The 20,000-nt window shown below is 44.4% G+C and overlaps 1 protein-coding gene across 3 annotated transcripts in view; it reads left to right on the top strand.

Annotated features, from left to right (window-relative positions):
- The window catches only part of LOC135111240 (1-phosphatidylinositol 4,5-bisphosphate phosphodiesterase classes I and II-like), a 158,557-nt gene that overhangs the window by 69,423 nt on the left and 69,134 nt on the right, over positions 1 to 20,000 (top strand). For all 3 annotated transcript variants that reach the window (XM_064024396.1, XM_064024397.1, XM_064024398.1), the window contains exon 4: positions 4,235 to 4,369. In XM_064024396.1, the coding sequence (XP_063880466.1) occupies positions 4,235 to 4,369 (135 nt within the window). The remainder of the gene's footprint in view (positions 1 to 4,234; positions 4,370 to 20,000) is intronic.

The raw sequence follows: 20,000 nt of genomic DNA, 5'->3' as shown, positions 1-20,000 counted from the left end.
TCCCCGCCCCTCCCGAACTCGGTCACCACTAAATGTGTTGTGTGAAGGAAGCTTGGCGTTGGTGGTGGTGGTGGTGGTGGTGGTGGTGGTGGTGTCAAGCAAACTTCTCCCACAAATCCAAGTCTCTGAAGCTGAAAGTGAACTAGACACCGTGACATTGAAAACCAGCCATTGCTTTATAAGGTCCGCTGTTACGTTAGGTTAGGTTAGGTTACGTTAGGTTAGGTTAAGTTAGAGCAGCGTCAGCGGTTACTGAAAGGCATATATTGGAGGGGAAATAGGCAGTGACTTGTGGCGATAGCTATATAGGAATAGGGGGGAATGGAAAGCCAGTGATGGGGAAGAAGAAGGGAGGTATTGATGAGATGTGAGTGGAAAGAGGGAGAGGGATAGACGGAGTGAATTAAGTTGAGTTACGTAACTTGTAATAGGATGAAGATATCGAGGAAATGATAGGATTGGTGATGGTGGTGATGGAGGCGCAGGGAAGGAGGTGATGGGAGTGGAGAGGCTTGGAGAGGCAGTGATGGGGAATGGAGCGGGGTAGGGATGGGATGAAGGACTAGGAGGACGCAGACAAACACACACACACACACAAGTTATTAAAGCAAGGGAAGAATGAAGAGAAGGAGGAGGAGGAGAAAGATTATCCCGAGAAATTGCATTATTGAAATTTAATCATACAAAAAAAGTAGAGAAGGAAGAATAAAGGTGAATTAAAAGTAAGGTAGTTCATTAATGGGAAGATGGAGGAGGAGGAGGAGGAGATGGTGGAGGAAGAAGTGGCGAAGGAGGAAAAAGAAAAGAAGAAGCAAGAGAATGTGAAGAAAAAAGAGGAGAAAAAAAAAGACGATGAAAAGGAGGTGAGGCGAGGAAAAGGAAGAAAAAGAAGCAAGAAAATGTGAGGAAGAAGAAGAAGGAGGAGGAATAAAGAACAAAGGATGATGATGAGGAGGAGAAGATAAGAGAGAGAGAGGAAGGAAAGAGGAACATGAAAAAGATTAATTGACTGATTGGCTGGAATTTTAGCACCACAACAACGAGGAAGAGGAGGAGGAAGAAGAAGGAGAAGAAGAGGAGGAGGAGGAGGAGGAGGAGGAGGAGGAGGAGGAGGAGGAGGAGGAGGAGGACGGATTAAAACGAAGCGACCTTGTTACTGCGGAAGAACAAGAGATGAGCAGGATTCTCTCTCTCTCTCTCTCTCTCTCTCTCTCTCTCTCTCTCTCTCTCTCTCTCTCTCTCTCTCTCTCTCTCTCTCTCTCTCTCTCTCTCTCTCTCTCTCTCTCTCTCTCTCAGTAAGTCAGACCAAAGCTTCTTACAATTGCTTTGAAAATCCCAGACAGGACACACACACACACACACACACACACACACACACACACACACACACACACACACACACACACACACACACACACACACACACACACACACACACACACTCAAGTCTCCAATAATTACAGGATAATTAGCGTAACGATCGTGGTTGGTAAAATTTCCTCCGAACGCTTAATTAGGACAAAATGATCGTTAATCGTCTTGGAAACGGTAATTTAATCAGACAGACAGACAGACAGACAGACAGACAGACAGACGCAAGGGAGCTCTTTCTTTCCTCGTGTTAGACTTCCGTGTTGTGTTTCAGTTAATGTGACTCTGGTACTCTTAAACTTGATCTCTCTGTCACTCCTACTTTAAATGGTGTGTTAGTGCACGTAATGTTTGCTATAACAGCTATCAAGGGTACTTTATTCATGATTCAAGTGGCAGTTTAACAAAGTGAGGTTTCGTTCTTTAGTAATGTAACTTTAAAGATCGTGAGGTCATGTGTTTACCAGATTTTGTCTCCGTTATTTTGAATGGATGTTTTTGTACGTAATGTTGGCTGTTACAGTTTTCTAGGGTACTTTTCATGAATCTAGTGAGAGCTTAGCAAGGTTTCTCAGGTAATGTAACTGCAAGGATGGTATTTCCAAACACGTTCTCACCTTATCTCCAATAATTTGAACGATCTATTAATGTAGTGAGAGAGAGAGAGAGAGAGAGAGAGAGAGAGAGAGAGAGAGAGAGAGAGAGAGAGAGAGAGAGAGAGAGAGAGAGAGAGAACTGTCTGGTTTGAAAACATGCCCCGCTTCTCGTCCAATCGAATTTCGTGAAAATTGTGAGATTTGCAAATGTGGAGGAAATCAGATTTTTTCCCCTCGAATCAGGGAGCACCGCGAGGCTTGGGACGCTTACAAGGGCTGCTTGAATTTGCTGTAGGAGGAAATTAGTGGAAGTTGGATATGAAAGATAGATAGATAGATGAGTACACAAAAAAAAATAATAAAATGCATCAAAATACACACGATAAATATTTCTTAATTAAAAGAAATAATATTGTGATTGGAAAAACAACACGTGATGATGATGACGATGATGAGGGTAATAGTGATGATGATTTTCAAGTTGTAGAGGTGTTGCTTTGATTAAGACAAATATTTCTTGGCAAAAACAATAATATCAATTCTCAAGACTCTCTCTCTCTCTCTCTCTCTCTCTCTCTCTCTCTCTCTCTCTCTCTCTCTCTCTCTCTCTCTCTCTCTCTCTCTCTCTCTCTCTCTCTCTCTCTGCCAGCTCTCCATTCCTTCCTCTAATCTATTGTGACTAATCATCTCTCCCCCTTCCCTCCCACTCTCCCTCCCTTCTCTCCCTTCCAACCTTCCCTCCCTTCCAACCTTCCCTCCTTCCTTCCTCCTTCCTGCCGTCAGAAAGGACTCCAGCCCCTGAAAAATTATGGTGTACTGGAAAGTTATCTTACTTGTTGTTATATATATTTTTTTAATGGAGTACATGGAAAAATTATCGTTGTAAAATAAGTGAGTTGAGAGGAGAGAATTGTAAGCACCGTTCGCTCAGTTTGTCTTTAATGCCCATCAGAGTCTTAAAGAAACCGATAACATAAAGAGGTCACTATTATTATTTTTTTTTCTCTCTCATGCGAAATTCGTGATTTATTTTTCAGCGGTATTTTTTTTCTCCCTATACCATTTTTTTTTTATCTATATTTTTCGATGACTTTTTCCCCCTCCCCCCACAGCACAAGGCTCTCTCTTTATATTTGAAGCTGCTCCTGATGAAGGATCGAACTTTTTTACCACCATGTGATGAAAAATGATACCCTGGTTATGCATTTTTTTTTTCCTTCTGTGAAACGCCTTAGACTACAATTTTATTCTTAGATATATCAACAAAATTCTGAAACGTTTCTAGTGACAGATTAACAAGATTTCTACATTATTAACAGGAGAAACACTCTTGACAACCCGGCTGATCATCTCTGTTGCCTTTGAAAATACTCATGGTGAGAGAGAGAGAGAGAGAGAGAGAGAGAGAGAGAGAGAGAGAGAGAGAGAGAGAGAGAGAGAGAGAGAGAGAAAAGAGAGCAAAGCGTTTTAGAATACAGGCCATACTGGGAGGCCACGCCGAGTCTGTTAAACCCCAGCTCTCTGTTCCCTTGCACTGCTTGAGGCGCAAAAATACCCCTTGTTGAAATTCATTACTGGACTCTGCCGTGATGTGCGTGGCAGATTACACTATTGCAACACCGTGACAGCGCCAGTTGTGTAGAAACCTGGAGTCACGAGTCATCAGCTTTAGCCTGTGTGTGTGTGTGTGTGTGTGTGTGTGTGTGTGTGTGTGTGTGTGTGTGTGTGTGTGTGTGTGTGTGTGTGTGTGTGTTTTCTTTCGTCCTTTCACTTACAAGCAACATTTCTAGCTTCCTCTCTCTCTCTCTCTCTCTCTCTCTCTCTCTCTCTCTCTCTCTCTCTCTCTCTCTCTCTCTCTCTCTCTCTCTCTCTCTCTCTCTCTCTCTCTCTCTCTCTCTCTCTCTCTCTCTGCTGCGTCATCTTCCTGCCCTGTATCTTTCCTCCCTCCTCCCCGTCCCATATTTTCTCTCCCTTTTGTTCCTCCCCCTCCTCTCCCTTCTTCCTTCCTTCGGTCACTTCCTCCTTGCCTTTGTTTTCCTCCCTCATTCCTTCGGCTTTTACTTCCTCCACCTTTCTTGCTCACTGAACTTCGTAACCTCTCTTTCACTGACGTATACTTAAACCCACTCACTCACTCCCTATCTCTCGTTCAGTTCCCCGATAGAACCTCATCTCTTCTCCCTGCACTTCATCCTTTCACTCATTCGCGTATTGTAACTCACGTATACACTCACCCACTCACTCCCTGCCTCTCCTTTCCCCCACAGGACCCCAAGCTAACTCTTCGCGGCGGCGGCTCCACAGAGATGATGGAGCCCAAGTGTTTGACAATAGTGCACGGAAACAGTTTCGTTGATGTCAGTTTCTGCAACTTCATAGCACAGAAGCCCGAAATTGCCAAGGTGAGGAACTGGGAGGGTGAGAGAGTGGGAGGCTTGGAGACTGAGAGTTGGTGTTGTTTATTTCCTTACTGTTTTGTTCTTTAGATAGATAAAGTTAGGTTGGTGATTCCAGCAACTGAAGATCGCCAAGGTAAGGTTAATGAATAGAGATGTACCACGTGGAGTTACTGTCCTACTGAAGTGTTTGGATTAGGGTTGATTTGTATGATGTCTTTTGTAATAAGTGGTTAGATCAGTGAAGACAAGGAGGAGAGTTGCTGTAATCTCTCATTCTTTTAATATACTGAGAGTCTTAATCCTAAACTTTCGAATATTCTCCAATGTTTCGCGCAGCAGCAAAGGTTTCACGGCAGATCTTAAGGGAGAATATGTTAGTTCCTCAAGGCTTCAGTAAAGAGTGGTGACTTTCGTTGTGTATTGATAGTAGACACAATTAGCAGTATGTAGTGTGGGCTGGAGTCAAAAGGTGTGTGCGTCCTGTCTGGCCCGTGGTAAAGCCGTGACTGCCGAAAAAAGGAACGATTTCTGAAACACTTCTGCGCCGCACCTCCACTACATTTAAAAGCCCCCTGCTAGTTGAAGTGACACGGGTTTTAATGGTGTTTTTACTGCTCTAGCGACAAGGTAACACGATTTACACATTGTTAACAGAAGAAACGGTTTTGAAATGCCAGCTGCTCTTCTCTCTGCCCTTTGAAAATAGTCGTGGTGAGAAAGCAGAGTATCACAGATTGTAAAAATATCAGACTGCAACCCACATGAACAAAATACTGAAGAGATGCGTAAGGTACCAAACACATACAAGTACATACACACATATGTAGTGCAAGAGTGACCACAAGAGTTACTGATGAAAGCCAGAATATGAGTGGCTGGGCGGCATTCACGGAACCATTACTGGATATCGGAAACAAGGTTGTGCTCTGATTGGCTGTGGAAGGCTACAATTGTTAGCCAGAGAGTAATGTTAAATAAAACCCGCTAGAGTTATTTCATTTTTATCCTATCCCTCTATAAACTCAAGTGTTTTTTTTTTTTCGTGTCGTTTTCTGACTTCATTCCTTAAAATAACTGGTTCTCAAATAGACTGGTAGATGAAAGGAATGGACTCAGTGATCATCAGGTTGTTAGTGCTGACTGATTCAGGAGCTTTAAAAGATGACTGGTCAAGATTACGGATTGAGGATGATGCGTGGAAATAGGTAGGTACATTTCACACCATCACTTCGGATCCTATTCGGGACCGGCATCTCATTTTTTTTTTTTTTTTTTTTTTTTTTGTTGCCCTTGGCCGTTGTCCCCTCTTCATAAAAAAAAAAAAAGTACAGGGAATGCCACGTGTAGACCTGATGGCTTCCTGTAGCTTCCCTTACGTTCATATGTTCATGTCACAACTAAACATCACGTAGAGGAAGCAAGCAAGTCAAAAAAAGCGACCAAAACTCAAGTACCCTATAACTTCCACTCAGGTCACGTCACACACAGCTCTAAACACTTCTCAGGGACGTCTCCGTGAACTAGGCATTAAAACAGCGCATCCCAGAAGAGTTGAGTTGAAGAGCGACGCTGAAATCCCCGTCAGAAGTTAGGTCAGGTCCCTGGCTGGTTGATCGGGAGCACAGTGTTTATTGACTGAGGAACGGTGCGTGGGGCGTGACAGCGTCTGCCGGGGGAGTGTGGTCGTGGGTGAACAAACAGCTGGAGGCATCAGTGTTGAGGTGATCAGAGAGAGAGAGAGAGAGAGAGAGAAAGAGAGAGATGAGGAAAGAATGGATGATTAGATGGAGAGGCAAAGCATTAAAGACGAAGAGAGAGAGAGAGAGAGAGAGAGAGAGAGAGAGAGAGAGAGAGAGAGAGAGAGAGAGAGAGAGAGAGAGAGAGAGAGAAAGGCCTAGATATTGACTTGGGAAACTCGAGTATGGCCTAAGGGGACGGGAGAAGTTCTGTGAGTGAAGACTGACCTCCCCTGCGTAGTGGGGCGAGCTAGGCCTTGTGTGATCGTTGTGCAAGGCAGGAGTGAGAGAGAGAGAGAGAGAGAGAGAGAGAGAGAGAGAGAGAGAGAGAGAGAGAGAGAGAGAGAGAGAGAGAGAGAAGCCTCGTAGCGTCATTATGTAAGGCGGGAGTGGATGGTGGTAGTGTTGGTGGTGGCTGTGATAGTGATGGTGGTGACGGTGGTGGTGGTGGTGGTGCCGCATCACACCTTAGATCTATATTCAGAAATGCTTTGGTCTCTCTATTTCTTTCTCTCGCCACGACTATTTTCAGAGGCCACAGAGGTGATTAGCCGGGTTTTCACGAGTGTTTCTCCTGTTAATAACGTAGAATTCTTGTTAATCTGTCACTGAGTCATAGAAACACCCTTAAAAACTCGTGCCACTTCAACTACAATAGGTTAAAAATGTAGAAATCTTGTTAACCTGTCACTGAGTCATAGAAACACCCTTAAAAACCTGTGCCAGTTCAAGTAAACTCTTTTAAAAATCTGTGGAGGTGCGGCTCGGAAGTGTTTCAGAATAGGGTCCATATAGATAACATTACCTATGAACACGCGTCTTACCAAACCACCAGTAGCGAACGACCCAGAGAGAGAAAGAGGGTAAGAGAGAGCGTAGCATTTACCTGACATTAGCTATTTACCGCACACTGCACCGCCATACAACAGGTCGTCGATACCTCCAGCGGTCCATGGAATACCAAATGACCAATAACACTGCTCGTTCACGCGCTCCTGATGTCTGGTTCACGGCTTTATGGGCTGTGCTGAGGTGGGAGCGGGGACTGGGACGGGAAGCTACATAGAGAGACTGCTCTTCTGCTTTCACTGTATTTCTAGAGTGAGGTGTTGGTGCCGTGTACGAGTCTTCTCCTGTTGTTTCTGTCCCTTGCATCGTCCTCTGTGACTTCCATCCTCTGCGGTTCTACTACAATTCCATCCCTCTATCTCACTCTCTGTCTTCCCCTCGATTTTCTTCCCTCAACTGGTTTTCTCCGGTCTCTTTTAATCGGTTCGTGGTCTTCTCTTCTTACTGCGTGACCAAAACATCTTATTCTTCATTTCCTCATCATTTCCGTATTGCATGCTACTCCTGAATACCTAGAGACAGTTCCTGAATATTTCATCTCCTCTGCTTCGTGTTCTTGAAGGTTTTGGCGTCTCATCTTGACTACTTTCAACAGGTTCTAGTGGAAGTAACTGGAGGTGTTAAGAGTGCTTTCAAGATGTAGTGATAGACTGAGTACCCCTGAGAAGCCGAATAATCAAGTCTGCTCTTTGAAATTAGTCCTAGTGAGAGAACAATGAATCTTAAGAATTCAGGCGTGTCTCGTAACACTATGTAATTGAGATTTTTGAGGATGTTCATGATTTAACAAGCTGTATCGGAAGGTATTTAAGAATTTTAAGTATGCTTTCATAATCCTATTGATGGTTTAACAAGGAGGCTGTATCATCAATAGGGAAAACAAACACGACAACAGTTAATGACATCCGTAGCCTTTGAAAACAGTCCTGGATGTGAAGGAGCGAAACGTTAAAGATAAAGTGCATAAAACCAGCCACTTTACTTTACCTATCCCCTTTGTACCTTTTAATCATTTATTTATATATCTTATTATATGTAGAGGGAAAAATGGTGCACAAAACTGAGAGGAAAAGTAAGATACCGGATCCAAAAAAAACCGTGAAAGAAAAAAGGTTACTAAAATGAAGGTTACTTTAGATTCAATTACTGGTGGCAGTGTTCCGTGTTCTCAGACGCTTTGTTCTCTCATCTTGCTATTTTCAAAGGCCACAGAGATGATAAGCCATGTTCTCAAGAGCATTTCTCCTGTTCATAATGTAGAAATCTCGTTAATCTGTGACTATAACCGTAAAAACACCCCTAAAAACCGTGCCTTTTGAAAATAGTGTAGGTGCGGCGCAGATGTGTTGCTGATCATGGTCCGATGCGCTGTGGCTTGGAGCTTCGGGAACGTGCGGGAAAGGGGTATAGGAAAAGGAAAGTGTGGCGTGAACTATGCAGGTAATAATAAGACGCTTAGGACGAGGAATGCTTTTTGGTGGTGGCTTTTGCGTGCCTTCCTTAACGCTATCAGGTGCATTCCTCTTCTCCTGCTGCTTCCCCTCGTCTTCCTTTTCCTCCTCCTCCTCCTCCTTATTCTTATTTTTCTTGTCGTTGTTTTCGTTGTTGTTCATGTTCTTCATATTCTATTCTATCCTATCCTTCTCCCCCTCCTCCTCCTGTGTGTGTGTGTACGTGTGTGTGTTGAGTTATGCATGCCTCAGTTTGCTATTTTTAAAGAGGTAACACAAAGCAACGTTCATATCAGAGCGATGCAGTTGATTTATTCAGTCAGTCAAGCATAAGATTTCACGTCCGGCGCCTCTTCAGTTATAAAGCATAGCAGTGAAACGAACAATATTTTCATGGTGGTGTAGTGGCAGTAGTATACACACACACTCTCTCTCTCTCTCTCTCTCTCTCTCTCTCTCTCTCTCTCTCTCTCTCTCTCTCTCTCTCTCTCTCTCTCTCTCTCTCTCTCTCTCTCTCTCTCAAGGCGTCAGTGTCAGGGCACGTAGCCAAATGATACCAAATAAAACCTGGAACATGGACACAGATTGAATCAAACACACACACACACACACACACACACACACACACACACACACACACAGGCGCGCATGCACAGTAACTACTACAGTCTCTATCACAAGTTTAACTAATATTTACCTGGAAATTATATTCTTCTTATGTTATGGATTCTTTTTTAACCCTTTCTGCAATTGACCTATCATCTTAAGTGTTGGTGCCTTTCCTTTCCTCTCTCCTCTCCTCTCCTCTCCTTTCCTCCACCAGCTTAAAGTCCCAATATTTTCATGTTATGGATTTCTCTTTTACCAACCTGTTCTGCAATTGACTCGTTATCATCCTAAGTGGTCGAGCCCCGGTGACCGTTTACTGTAATGACCGGCACCCTTGACTACAGGACAGGTGTGGAGGGAGGCTGGGAGCACCTGCCTGGCAACGAATGGTCTCGGTGCTGGTCGATACGAGTCTCAATAATCTGGTCTTTCCGCTGTTCATTTATCATTCACACTGGGCAGAAAATAGATATTCCTGCTAGACCATCAGAATAACACTGGTTTTATTAATGCAGTGAAGTTTTTTTTTTTTTCTATTTTACTTTTACGTGGTGTAAGTTGAAGAGCTTTGAGGAAGGGCAGAGGTCAGTTTGCTAGCATCAGTAGACTGGATCGAGGTGAAGACAGAGTGAGATTTGTCGAAGCGTTTTGGTTCTGGTAGTATTATTTGTGTAGATGTTTAATTGTCTAGTGTCTAATGTGAAACTTTAGTGAGTGTTTGGTTGCCTGTGTAAGTGATACGATCTACATATTATTTGCTTGTGTGAAGTGACGTCTATGCAACCGTTGGCAATGCTGGTTGTATGAAGAGATGCATGTTTAAGTATTGGGTGTGTCAGCTGTTGTAAATGTATCTGGCTGCATCAGGTGTTGTCAGAAGTGTAAGTAATACAGGATAAAACAGGTAAAGGCTTCTCCTCATCCACATACCATCACTCCACTGAGCATTTGCCCTCCAATCTCAAGACTCGTCTATATATTTTGATCCAATGCGGCTGCCAGTGCTTCATGGATGTAAACGATAAAGGATAGCACAGACGAAGGCTCCTCCCCACCTACCCAACACCACTCCATTAAACTCCCCATTATACGCAAAACTCCCCTGCATATTTTGATCCGCCGTTGTAACCAGTAGTGTTTCAGTCTGTGTTTCAGCCCCTCCTGCTGCCGCGCCACTGTAATCATTATGCACGGGACAGCCAGCAAGCCAGTCCCATCAGGTAGCACCGCGAGTTTGTGCTCTCTCGGGACTTCACTTCCTCTCCCCTCTAATTAACCGTGTTTTGCATATCAGTGTTCCTCCTCCTTTGCTCTTTGCTCTTTGTCCCTCGTGAATCTTGAAGGGAAGGGCTCGTCTTTTGTGGCCCGTTATGAATATTTTTTTCTTCTCTTTTTTTATGTTTTTCTAGAGTTCTTACTTTTTTTTTATCCCGTGTTAGTATTTTTTGTTACTTTTCTTAAAGGGACAGGCTGGGATTCGTCTTTTGAATGTATTTTTCTTTATTTATTTTTATGTTTTCCTTGTGGTGACCTGAATTATTTTTTTGCATGTTTTCTTACTTTTTTTCCTTGCTCTCTCTCTCTCTCTCTCTCTCTCTCTCTCTCTCTCTCTCTCTCTCTCTCTCTCTCTCTCTCTCTCTCTCTCTCTCGCTCTCTTTCAACAACACAACACTGCCAAATCTGTCAGCCTTTACGAGAGAGAGAGAGAGAGAGAGAGAGAGAGAGAGAGAGAGAGAGAGAGAGAGAGAGAGAGAGAGAGAGAGAGCTTTCCATCACACTTCACTCCCTCACTGCTTGTTTTCACGATCCACACTTCTTAATTAATACTGTGATGTTGTTGGCGCTGTTTCCCTCCCCTTCCTCCCCCTCCCTCCCTTCCCCCTTCGTTTTCCCCCCTCTCTATTTCTTTCTGTCTTCTCTTTCTGTTTTCTCTTATCTCTCTCTTCTTCTCTTTTCTTTTCTTTTTCTTTCTCTCTTTCTCACTCGGTCTCTTCTTATTTTATTCCTCCCTTGTTTCTTGCTTCTCTCTCTCTCTCTCTCTCTCTCTCTCTCTCTCTCTCTCTCTCTCTCTCTCTCTCTCTCTCTCTCTCTCTCTCTCTCTCTCATCAACATGCATGGTTTGCTTGTTGCTCGTTTTGAGTTTACCCATTGTTGTTGTTTGTTATGGTTGTGGAAGAGGAGGAGGAGGAGGGAGGAGGAGGAGGAGGAAGGAAAAACTCAGACCTCACGTTTCTGACCACTTTTTTTCTTTTTTTCCTTCATTTACTTGTGTTTCCTTAATTTCCTGGTTATCCTCTCTCTCTCTCTCTCTCTCTCTCTCTCTCTCTCTCTCTCTCTCTCTCTCTCTCTCTCTCTCTCTCTCTCTCTCTCTCTCTGCGCCTGTGTTACTCCACATAATTTTATGGATTTGTTGTGTGTGTGTGTGTGTGTGTGTGTGTGTGTGTGTGTGTGTGTGTGTGTGTGTGTGTGTGTGTGTGTGTTTGCTTGTTTTAGTTTCTGTACCCATGAATGAAGACTTTATTTCTTTATTTCTACTAATTATACTACTGCTTAGACCACTACTACTATAACTCCTGCTATCGTACGCGTAGAACTATCATTATCGTACACTGAAAGATTTACACACATTTGCCCACACTCACTAACTCCTGCTGTCGTACATATGGAACTACTATTGCCGTACACACCGAGAGCCTTACATTCGCCCACGCTCTCTCACGCACCACGCATTTCTCCCGGGAGTTGTGTTAGGCTTACCACGAAACATGAGGAAAAGAGACAGAACCCTCAAACGACAAACAAGAATAGAAGAAGATTATTTCTATATTGTTCTTGCTGTATATTCTTCACGGCATTGCCAATTACTCTAAGACATCTATACTTGTTCTACAGCCACGTACAGTCTTTAAACGTAGTAGAAATTGCAAAAACTGTATTCTTTTTCATCCCGTCCTTTCTTGTAGACGCCTATATAAAGATTTCACTCACTACTTCCGGTGCTGTTAACTATCTCGTACCGTAGTGAAAGGGTTAAGTGGTCTAGCGGACTTAACAAGGGTGACGTAAGCAAAATTCAGAGTCAGTAAGCAGGTTAGGACAAGAAGTAATGGGTTTAAGATTAAAAAAGGTTTATAAAAAGTGGCAGAAATTAATTGGTTCTCAAATAGAGTGATAGATGAATGAAATGGACTCAGTAATCAGGTCGTTAGTGCTGATTGAATAGGGAGCTTTACAAGATAAGTTGAAATAATAGACGCATATCTTACCATACAGAGACTCCCATGTATAGGCCATCCAGAGAGAGAGAGAGAGAGAGAGAGAGAAGACTAAAGGATTCGTGACACACTCAAACTTCCAGTCGTCTGTATCAACTACGCCTGAAATTGGACAAGAAGAAGGAGAAGGAGCAGAAAGAAGAGGAGGAGGAGGAGGAGGAGGAAGAGAGGAATTACATGTTAGAGGAGAATAGGAGATGACGCAGGGAAGAGGAGGAGGAGGAAGAGGAAGAATATAGAAACTTAAAAAATATAAGCAAGATAAATGAACGCTGTGAAGAGAGAGAGAGAGAGAGAGAGAGAGAGAGAGAGAGAGAGAGAGAGAGAGAGAGAGAGAGAGAGAGAGAGAGAGAGAGACAGAGGCACAGAGAGAAAGATGCAAATGTACTATTCACAAAGCCTCTATGGGAACCGATATAGGAGAGGAATCCAATAGCAAGGGCCAAAAGGGAAGGTCTGGGAGGGGCTGGGGAGGAGACTCAGTTCACATGTTTGGTTCTGATCTACGTTGGAACACTGACAGGGTTAGTAACGTTCAGGCCAGCTTTTTGTAACGCTTCGCTCTTGCTCTCTCTCTCTCTCTCACCACGACCGTTTTCCAAAGCCACAGAGATAATTAGCTGGCTTTTCAAGAGTGTTTCTTCTGTTCGCTATGTAGAAAACGGGTTCATCTGTCACTGAAACCATAAAAACCCTTAAAAACTTGTGTAACATATCTTAAACAGTATTTTCTAACGCTTTGCTCTCTCTTTCTCACCTCGACTATTTTCCAAAGCCATAGACATGATTAGCTATTTTTTTTAAGAGCGTTTCTTCTGTTAATGTTGTAGAAATATTGTTAATCTGTCACTAGAACTTTAAAAACACCGTTTAAAGCCCGTGTCACTTCAACTAGAGTCTTTTAAAAGTAGTGGAGGTGCGGCGCAGCAATGATTCAGAATACGGGGCCTGAGTGAAGCAGTGAGGGGTGAAACAGTCATTGCCCGGAGGCCCTAATGTTGATGGGACCACGAGAGGGAAGAAGCAAGAGGAGCTGGTGGTATTAGTCGTGGTGGTGGTGATGGTGGTGGTGGCTGTAGGATAATAATATGAAATAGGTATGGAAGATAAGATAAGGATGATTTGTGTAGGAAAGACTGAAAATCAAACGTGGAAATGAGAAGGACATACTGGTGAAGAAAGAGGAAAACAACAATAAGAAGCAGAAGAATATGGGAAAGAAGGAATGAAGGAGAGGATAGGAATAATAAGAATTTGGAAGATGACAACACGAAAAAGAAGAAGAAGAAGAAGAAGAAGAAGAATGTTTCCCAAATAGAAAGAGAGAGATGAAAGGAAGAAAAAGGATAGTCCAAGAAGAAGAAGAAGAAGAAGAAGAAGAAAGTGAAGGAATAGAAAAGTTAGAAAGAACACAAACAATAAGCAAAACACTCTAAAGAAAAAGGAAGAAAACGAAGACCGAGGAAGAGGAGGAGGAGGAGGAGGAGGAGGAGGAGGAGGAGGGAAGAGAAAATGGGTGACTGAGTGTTTCTGCGCATTTAAAACCTGGCTGCAGCAAGAGAGAGATTGATTCTGCTGGAGGGAGAAGAGGAAGAGGAGGAGGAAGACGAGGAGGAGGAGGAGGAGGAGGAGGAGGAGGAGGAGGAGGAGGAGGGCAGTAGGTCGAAGTTATGCCTCCAGCAGAGAGAGAGAGAGAGAGAGAGAGAGAGAGAGAGAGAGAGAGAGAGAGAGAGAGAGAGAGAGAGACACGAAGGCAAGGATCGACACCTCCCACACCCCACCCGCCTTTCTCTCTCTCTCTCTCTCTCTCTCTCTCTCTCTCTCTCTCTCTCTCTCTCTCTCTCTCTCTCTCTCTCTCTCTCTCTCTCTCTCCACGCACGACTAACAGGGAGATCCGCGCCCCTTTTATGTCTTGTATTACTGGAAATGAGTACCGGAGTCCCACATGTCGCTCAGATTATCCAATGGGCGGGGTTTTGGGTGGGAGAGACCGGAGTTTGGGCTACATATTGGGAAGGTTAAGTTGGGCTGAAAATTTTGTCGTTGGGCTGTTTTTTGGTTGTTGCAGAGTGCGGCGGATCGAGTGAGTAGTGGGTTTGGTTAGCTAAGGATGTGAGGTTTGTGTTCTAGTAGTAGTAGTAGTTGTTGTTGTTGTTGTTGTAGTAGTAGTAGTAATAGTAATGTTTGATCTGGGTTGAGGTAAGGATTGGGTCAGGTATTGCATATTGGGCTAGATTAGGTGAAGTTCTAGTAGTAGTAGTAGTAGTAGTAGAAGTAGTAGTAGTTGTAGAAGTAGTTGTAGTAGTATGTTTTGTGTTGAACTTGATAAAGATAACTGTTTAAGCTTCATTTAGTCAAGATTAGGTTATATTTTAGTAGCAATAATAGTAATAGTAGTAGTAAGTCCGGCTTTAGACCTGATAATAATAACCATCTACACTATATCACCTTAAAAAGTGAACTGAAAAACAATACTACGTTAATTTCAACTGGCTTAAGGCTTCATGTTGGCTTGGGTGAGGGCAGGTGCTTGGTCTGGCTGGATTAGGCTTCTAGGGACTCCTGGCTTCACACTCCATCGTAATTAAACAGGTGATGGGGGTGGTATTAAATTAGGAGGCGGCACAAATTAAGGGAAGAGACAGGGCAGATTAAGATTGGTGGCTGTGGTGGTGGTGGTGGTGGTGGTGGTGGTGGTGGTGGGAGAGATGGGTATGTGTGTGTGTCTGGGGTGAGGTGGTGGATGGGTGGATGTAAGGATGGATTAATGGGGGATCTGAGATGATGGATGGGTGTGATAGGATGTATGTATAATTGGATGGTTGGGTGAGTGGATGGGTTAGCGTCCCCGTGGCCCCTGAGAGAGAGAGAGAGAGAGAGAGAGAGAGAGAGAGTAAAGCGTTTAAGTAGGGATCTAGAGGCTCTGTGCTTTGAAGGTGTTAGCCACAAGACCCCACCTTTCAATTTTCTCTATCATGTACTGTGGGAGAAAGAACTGATGCTGAGTCTTGCCCTTACCTCTCTCTCTCTCTCTCTCTCTCTCTCTCTCTCTCTCTCTCTCTCTCTCTCTCTCTCTCTCTCTCTCTCTCTCTCTCTCTCTCTCGGCCCCCCCGTGTCCAGGATCGTGAATAAATCGCAGACTGCCGCTCTACCTCAGCTGGAGTGTTACCTTTAAACGGCCCCGACACACACACACACACACACACACACACACACACACACACACACACACACACACACACACACACACACACACACACACACACACACACACACACACCTTGACTTTTCTCTCTTCTTTCTCCTCCTCCTCTTCCTCTTCCTCCTCCTCCTCCTCCTCCTCCTCCTCCTCCTCCTCCTCCTCCTCCTCCTCCAGGGTGGAAAAATAAATAAAACGATGATGGAAGAAGAAAATCAGCTAATTGATCCTCTTCTTATCCTGTTTACTTATTTATCCCTCCTCCTCCTCCTCCTCCTCCTCCTCCTCCTCCTCCTCCTCCTCCTCCTCCTCCTCCTCCTTCTCCTTCTCCTCCTCCAAAGGAAAAGAAAGACGAAGAGAGAGAGAGAGAGAGAGAGAGAGAGAGAGAGAGAGAGAGAGAGAGAGAGAGAGAGAGAGAGAGAGAGAGAGAGAGAGATACTAGTAAAAGAAACATAAAAGCCTATAAATAAAATAAGAAGAAACAAAATAAGAGGAGGAGGAGGAGGAGGACAAGAAGATTCGAGGTACGAGTGTGGAAGTGGGTAGACGTGTTTTGGCATTGCAGCTTGTTAATTGAGAAGTAGGGGAGTGGTAGGGGTGGGCGTATCGCTGTGTTTGGTTGGTGGTGGTGGTGGTGGACAGTGACAGCGGTGTAGCGGTGGGTGACAGAAATCTGGCGGTGACATTAGCGGGAAAGGAGGGAGGAGGGAGAGGGAAGAAGTGCGTGGGAAGTGAGAGGGAAGAAGGAAGAGAGGGTGTATGATGATGAAGAGAAAAATTGAGCCTATAATTTCATCTCATCTCATCTCATCTCATCTCATCTCATCTACGTAACGGCCATTCCCGCGGTTCACTCCTTGATGACGCGGTTGGCAGCGTAATTCCATCTTGTCTAATCCGCTGCGTTTATTTCCGCGAGCCGATCTTAGATGACGCAGTTCAACATCACACATTACAACTTATTCTGAAACACTCCTACGCCGCACCTCCACTACTTTCAAAAGGTTTTTTTAGTAGTTGAAGTGCCACGGGTTTTTAAAGGGTGTTTTTTTACAATTTTAGTGACATATTAACAAGATTTCAATTATGAACAGGAGAAACACTCTTGAGGACCTGGCTAATCATCTCTGTGGCCTTTGAACATAATCGTGGTGATGGGCAGGAGTTTGTAAGTGGGGGCGGGGAGAGAGAGAGAGAGAGAGAGAGAGAGAGAGAGAGAGAGAGAGAGAGAGAGAGAGAGAGAGAGAGAGAGAGAGAGAGAGAGAGAGAGAGAGAGAGTATGCCCTTCACCTTTGCTATTCGTCATGCTCTCTCTCTCTCTCTCTCTCTCTCTCTCTCTCTCTCTCTCTCTCTCTCTCTCTCTCTCTCTCTCTCTCTCTCTCTCTCTCTCTCTCGTTTACGCGGAAGGAGACGAGAAAGAGAGTGGGAAATCAGCCTGACTAATTAATTGGCTTAACTGATGAACCATGGAAAAGAAAGGAAGACTGACTGACTGACTGACTGACTGACTGACTGACTGACTGACTGACTGACTGAATGTATGGCTGACTGACTGACTGTACCAAGCCCCAGAACCAAGTGACGGTAAACCATTCCCCACCTTCACACACACACACACACACACACACACACACACACACACACACACACAGTTAGTTCCACCAAGGAAACTTTAACAGGTGTTCAATTTGATTATTGATCGTGCAGGTGGTGGTATTGTGTGTGTGTGTGTGTGTGTGTGTGTGTGTGTGTGTGTGTGTGTGTGTGTGTTGTAGGAGCCAGAGAGCCAGTCAAGGTAGGAGGAGGAGGACGAGGACTATGAGAAGAAGAAGGAGGAGGAAGAGGAGGAGGAGGAGGAAGAGGTAGGGAGGTGTACCTAAATTTACTATTGATCTGCCCCGCGTCACACAGAGAGCAGCAGCAGCAGGAGGCGGAGGAGGAGGAGGAGCAGGAGGAGGAGGTGTTATGACGTCAGAGCGCCGCGATTGACCATGTGACTTAACCTCATGGCCCTCCTCCTCCTCCTCCTCCTCCTCCTCCTCCTCCTCCTCCTCCTCCTCTTCCTCGTGCTAATTCCTCCTTTTCTTCATTCCCTTATCCCATCTCCATTTATCCTTTTCTTTCGAGTCTCGCATTCACAAAGTTTCACATGTGGTTTTTCTTTTGAGAGAGAGAGAGAGAGAGAGAGAGAGAGAGAGAGAGAGAGAGAGAGAGAGAGAGAGAGAGAGAGAGAGAGAGGTGAGGACAGGTGTTTGGTTGGAAGCCGCTGCATGGACCAAGCTTCTTTAACGTGAGAGAGAGAGAGAGAGAGAGAGAGAGAGAGAGAGAGAGAGAGAGAGAGAGAGAGAGAGAGAGAGAGAGAGAGGGGGGGGGGTACAGGTTATAGGACTGTAGAATACAATTGTCCTTTTCCTTCTATTCCTCCTATTCTCTTTGATATCATTGCTTTCAGATCTCCCTCCTCCTCCTCCTCCTCCTCCTCCTCCTGACGGTGGGGGAGGAGCCTTCTTCTGTGCTATCCTGTCTCTCCCACTAATAGTTCGAGTAGAATGGTTACTCGAACAGTCTAGTAAGGACCTCCTGTTACTACTACTACTGCTGTTTTTACTACTGCTATTATTTGTAGTATAATATTCATACTGCTACCGCTGCTACTATTACTGTTACTACTACTACCACTAATGATAATAAAATGAAACTAATATCTATAGAAATGTTAAGAAATGATAATGGTATTGATAATTTAAGTACTACTACTACTACTACTACTACTACTACTACTAATGCTACCAACACCACAACAACAACAAGCTACAAGCGAGTTTAGCCATCAATCAAAACACACATGCCTAATCTGATGACCCCAGATTACTATCACGAGTATCACAGTGCAACATCACCAGCGTTATCACCACCACCATCACCATTACTGCCACCACCAGTAACACCGCTGCCATCGCTCCCCTTGTTCCCACCGCCACCACCACAACCACCACCACCACCACCAATACCGCTTTCTAAAGTACGTATGTTCTGAAACACTTCCTCGCCGCACCTGCACTTCTTTCAAACGCTCTAGGTGGAGTGACACAGGTTTTTAAGGGTTTTTACGATTCTAGTGACAGATTAACAAGACTTCTACGATAGTAACAGGAGAAACACTCTTGAAAAACCGGTAAGTCGTCTCTGTGGCCTTTGAAAATAGTCGTGGTGAGAGAACAAAGTGTTTCAGAGTACAGGCTTCACAACACGCACGCTGGCGACGCGGTGGTAGGGACAATGTGAACCGTAAATAGTAATTGGACGCTCATTTGATTCCTCGTCGCTGGATGGCAGACTCGCATCATCTGCCGCGGGATTCCGATAACCCAGCCACGCGTTGCTCCTGTTTCCGCGTCGCTAAGGTTTGAAATGGCAGAAGAAAACAAGGATATTAAATTTTGTGAGGGGATTTCTGGCGTAGGGAAACGAAAAGGAAGAGAAAAATGCCCACCAAGGTGCCAATACCAAAAGGCAAAAGGATTATCAAAAGTCTGGGGATAAGTGTATTCAACCTCCCGTATTCAGAAACGCTATTTTCAAAGCCGTGTTCTCAAGACTCTCTCTCCTTCTCACAATGTAAAAACCTCGTCAATCTGTCACTAGAACCGTAAAAACACACTTAAATTAAAACTCACGTGCCCTCAACTAGTGCCTTTTGAGAGTAGTGAAGATGCGTTGCAGAAGAGTTTATAGATACATATAAGTCACAGGAAAGGCGAAATACAGAACCAAATAGGAAGCACAAATATAGACAGCGCGTAATACCTCTACCACCATTTCTCCTCCACGTCTACGTCCTCCAGTCAGGTGAAATTAATAAACACGCCAGCACGACCTCGCGCCGCGCCACACTGCAATGACCCGCCGCTAATGGCACTCATTTGGGCACGGCTATTACTCTCTGGCCTCATTCCTTACTATTTCCACTGAGGGAGGGAGGGAGGGAGGGAGGGGAAAGGAGGGAGGGAGGGGTGAGGTGGGGATGATAGGTTTTAGGGATATACATATTGTGTGTGTGTGTGTGTGTGTGTGTGTGTGTGTGTGTGTGTGTGTGTTAGGGAAAGGTTTAACGGGGAGGAGAACAAGAAGAATAGAAGGAGGAAGAGGAGCAAAAGAGCAAGAAGAATAGGAGGAGGAAGAAGAGGAGGAGGAAAACAAAGAAAAAACAAGAGGAAGAGGAAAACCAGCAGGAGGAAATGAAGAAAGAACAAGAAGAACACGAATAAGAATAAGAACAGGAAGAGAGAGAGAGAGAGAGAGAGAGAGAGAGAGAGAGAGAGAGAGAGAGAGAGAGAGAGAGAGAGAGACGTAATAATACATTGAATAAAAAAAAACGAAATAAAACAAAAAAAACGGAAGGGGAAGGTTTAGTCAGCAGGTATTGTTTTCCTGGATCTCTCTCTCTCTCTCTCTCTCTCTCTCTCTCTCTCTCTCTCTCTCTCTCTCTCTCTCTCTCTCTCTCTCTCTCTCTCT

This window comes from Scylla paramamosain, chromosome 21 (genome assembly GCF_035594125.1).
Source record: "Scylla paramamosain isolate STU-SP2022 chromosome 21, ASM3559412v1, whole genome shotgun sequence".
Lineage (NCBI taxonomy): Eukaryota > Metazoa > Arthropoda > Malacostraca > Decapoda > Portunidae > Scylla > Scylla paramamosain.
Note: the sequence above shows the minus strand (reverse complement) of the source record. Positions and strands in the feature narration are given on the sequence as shown.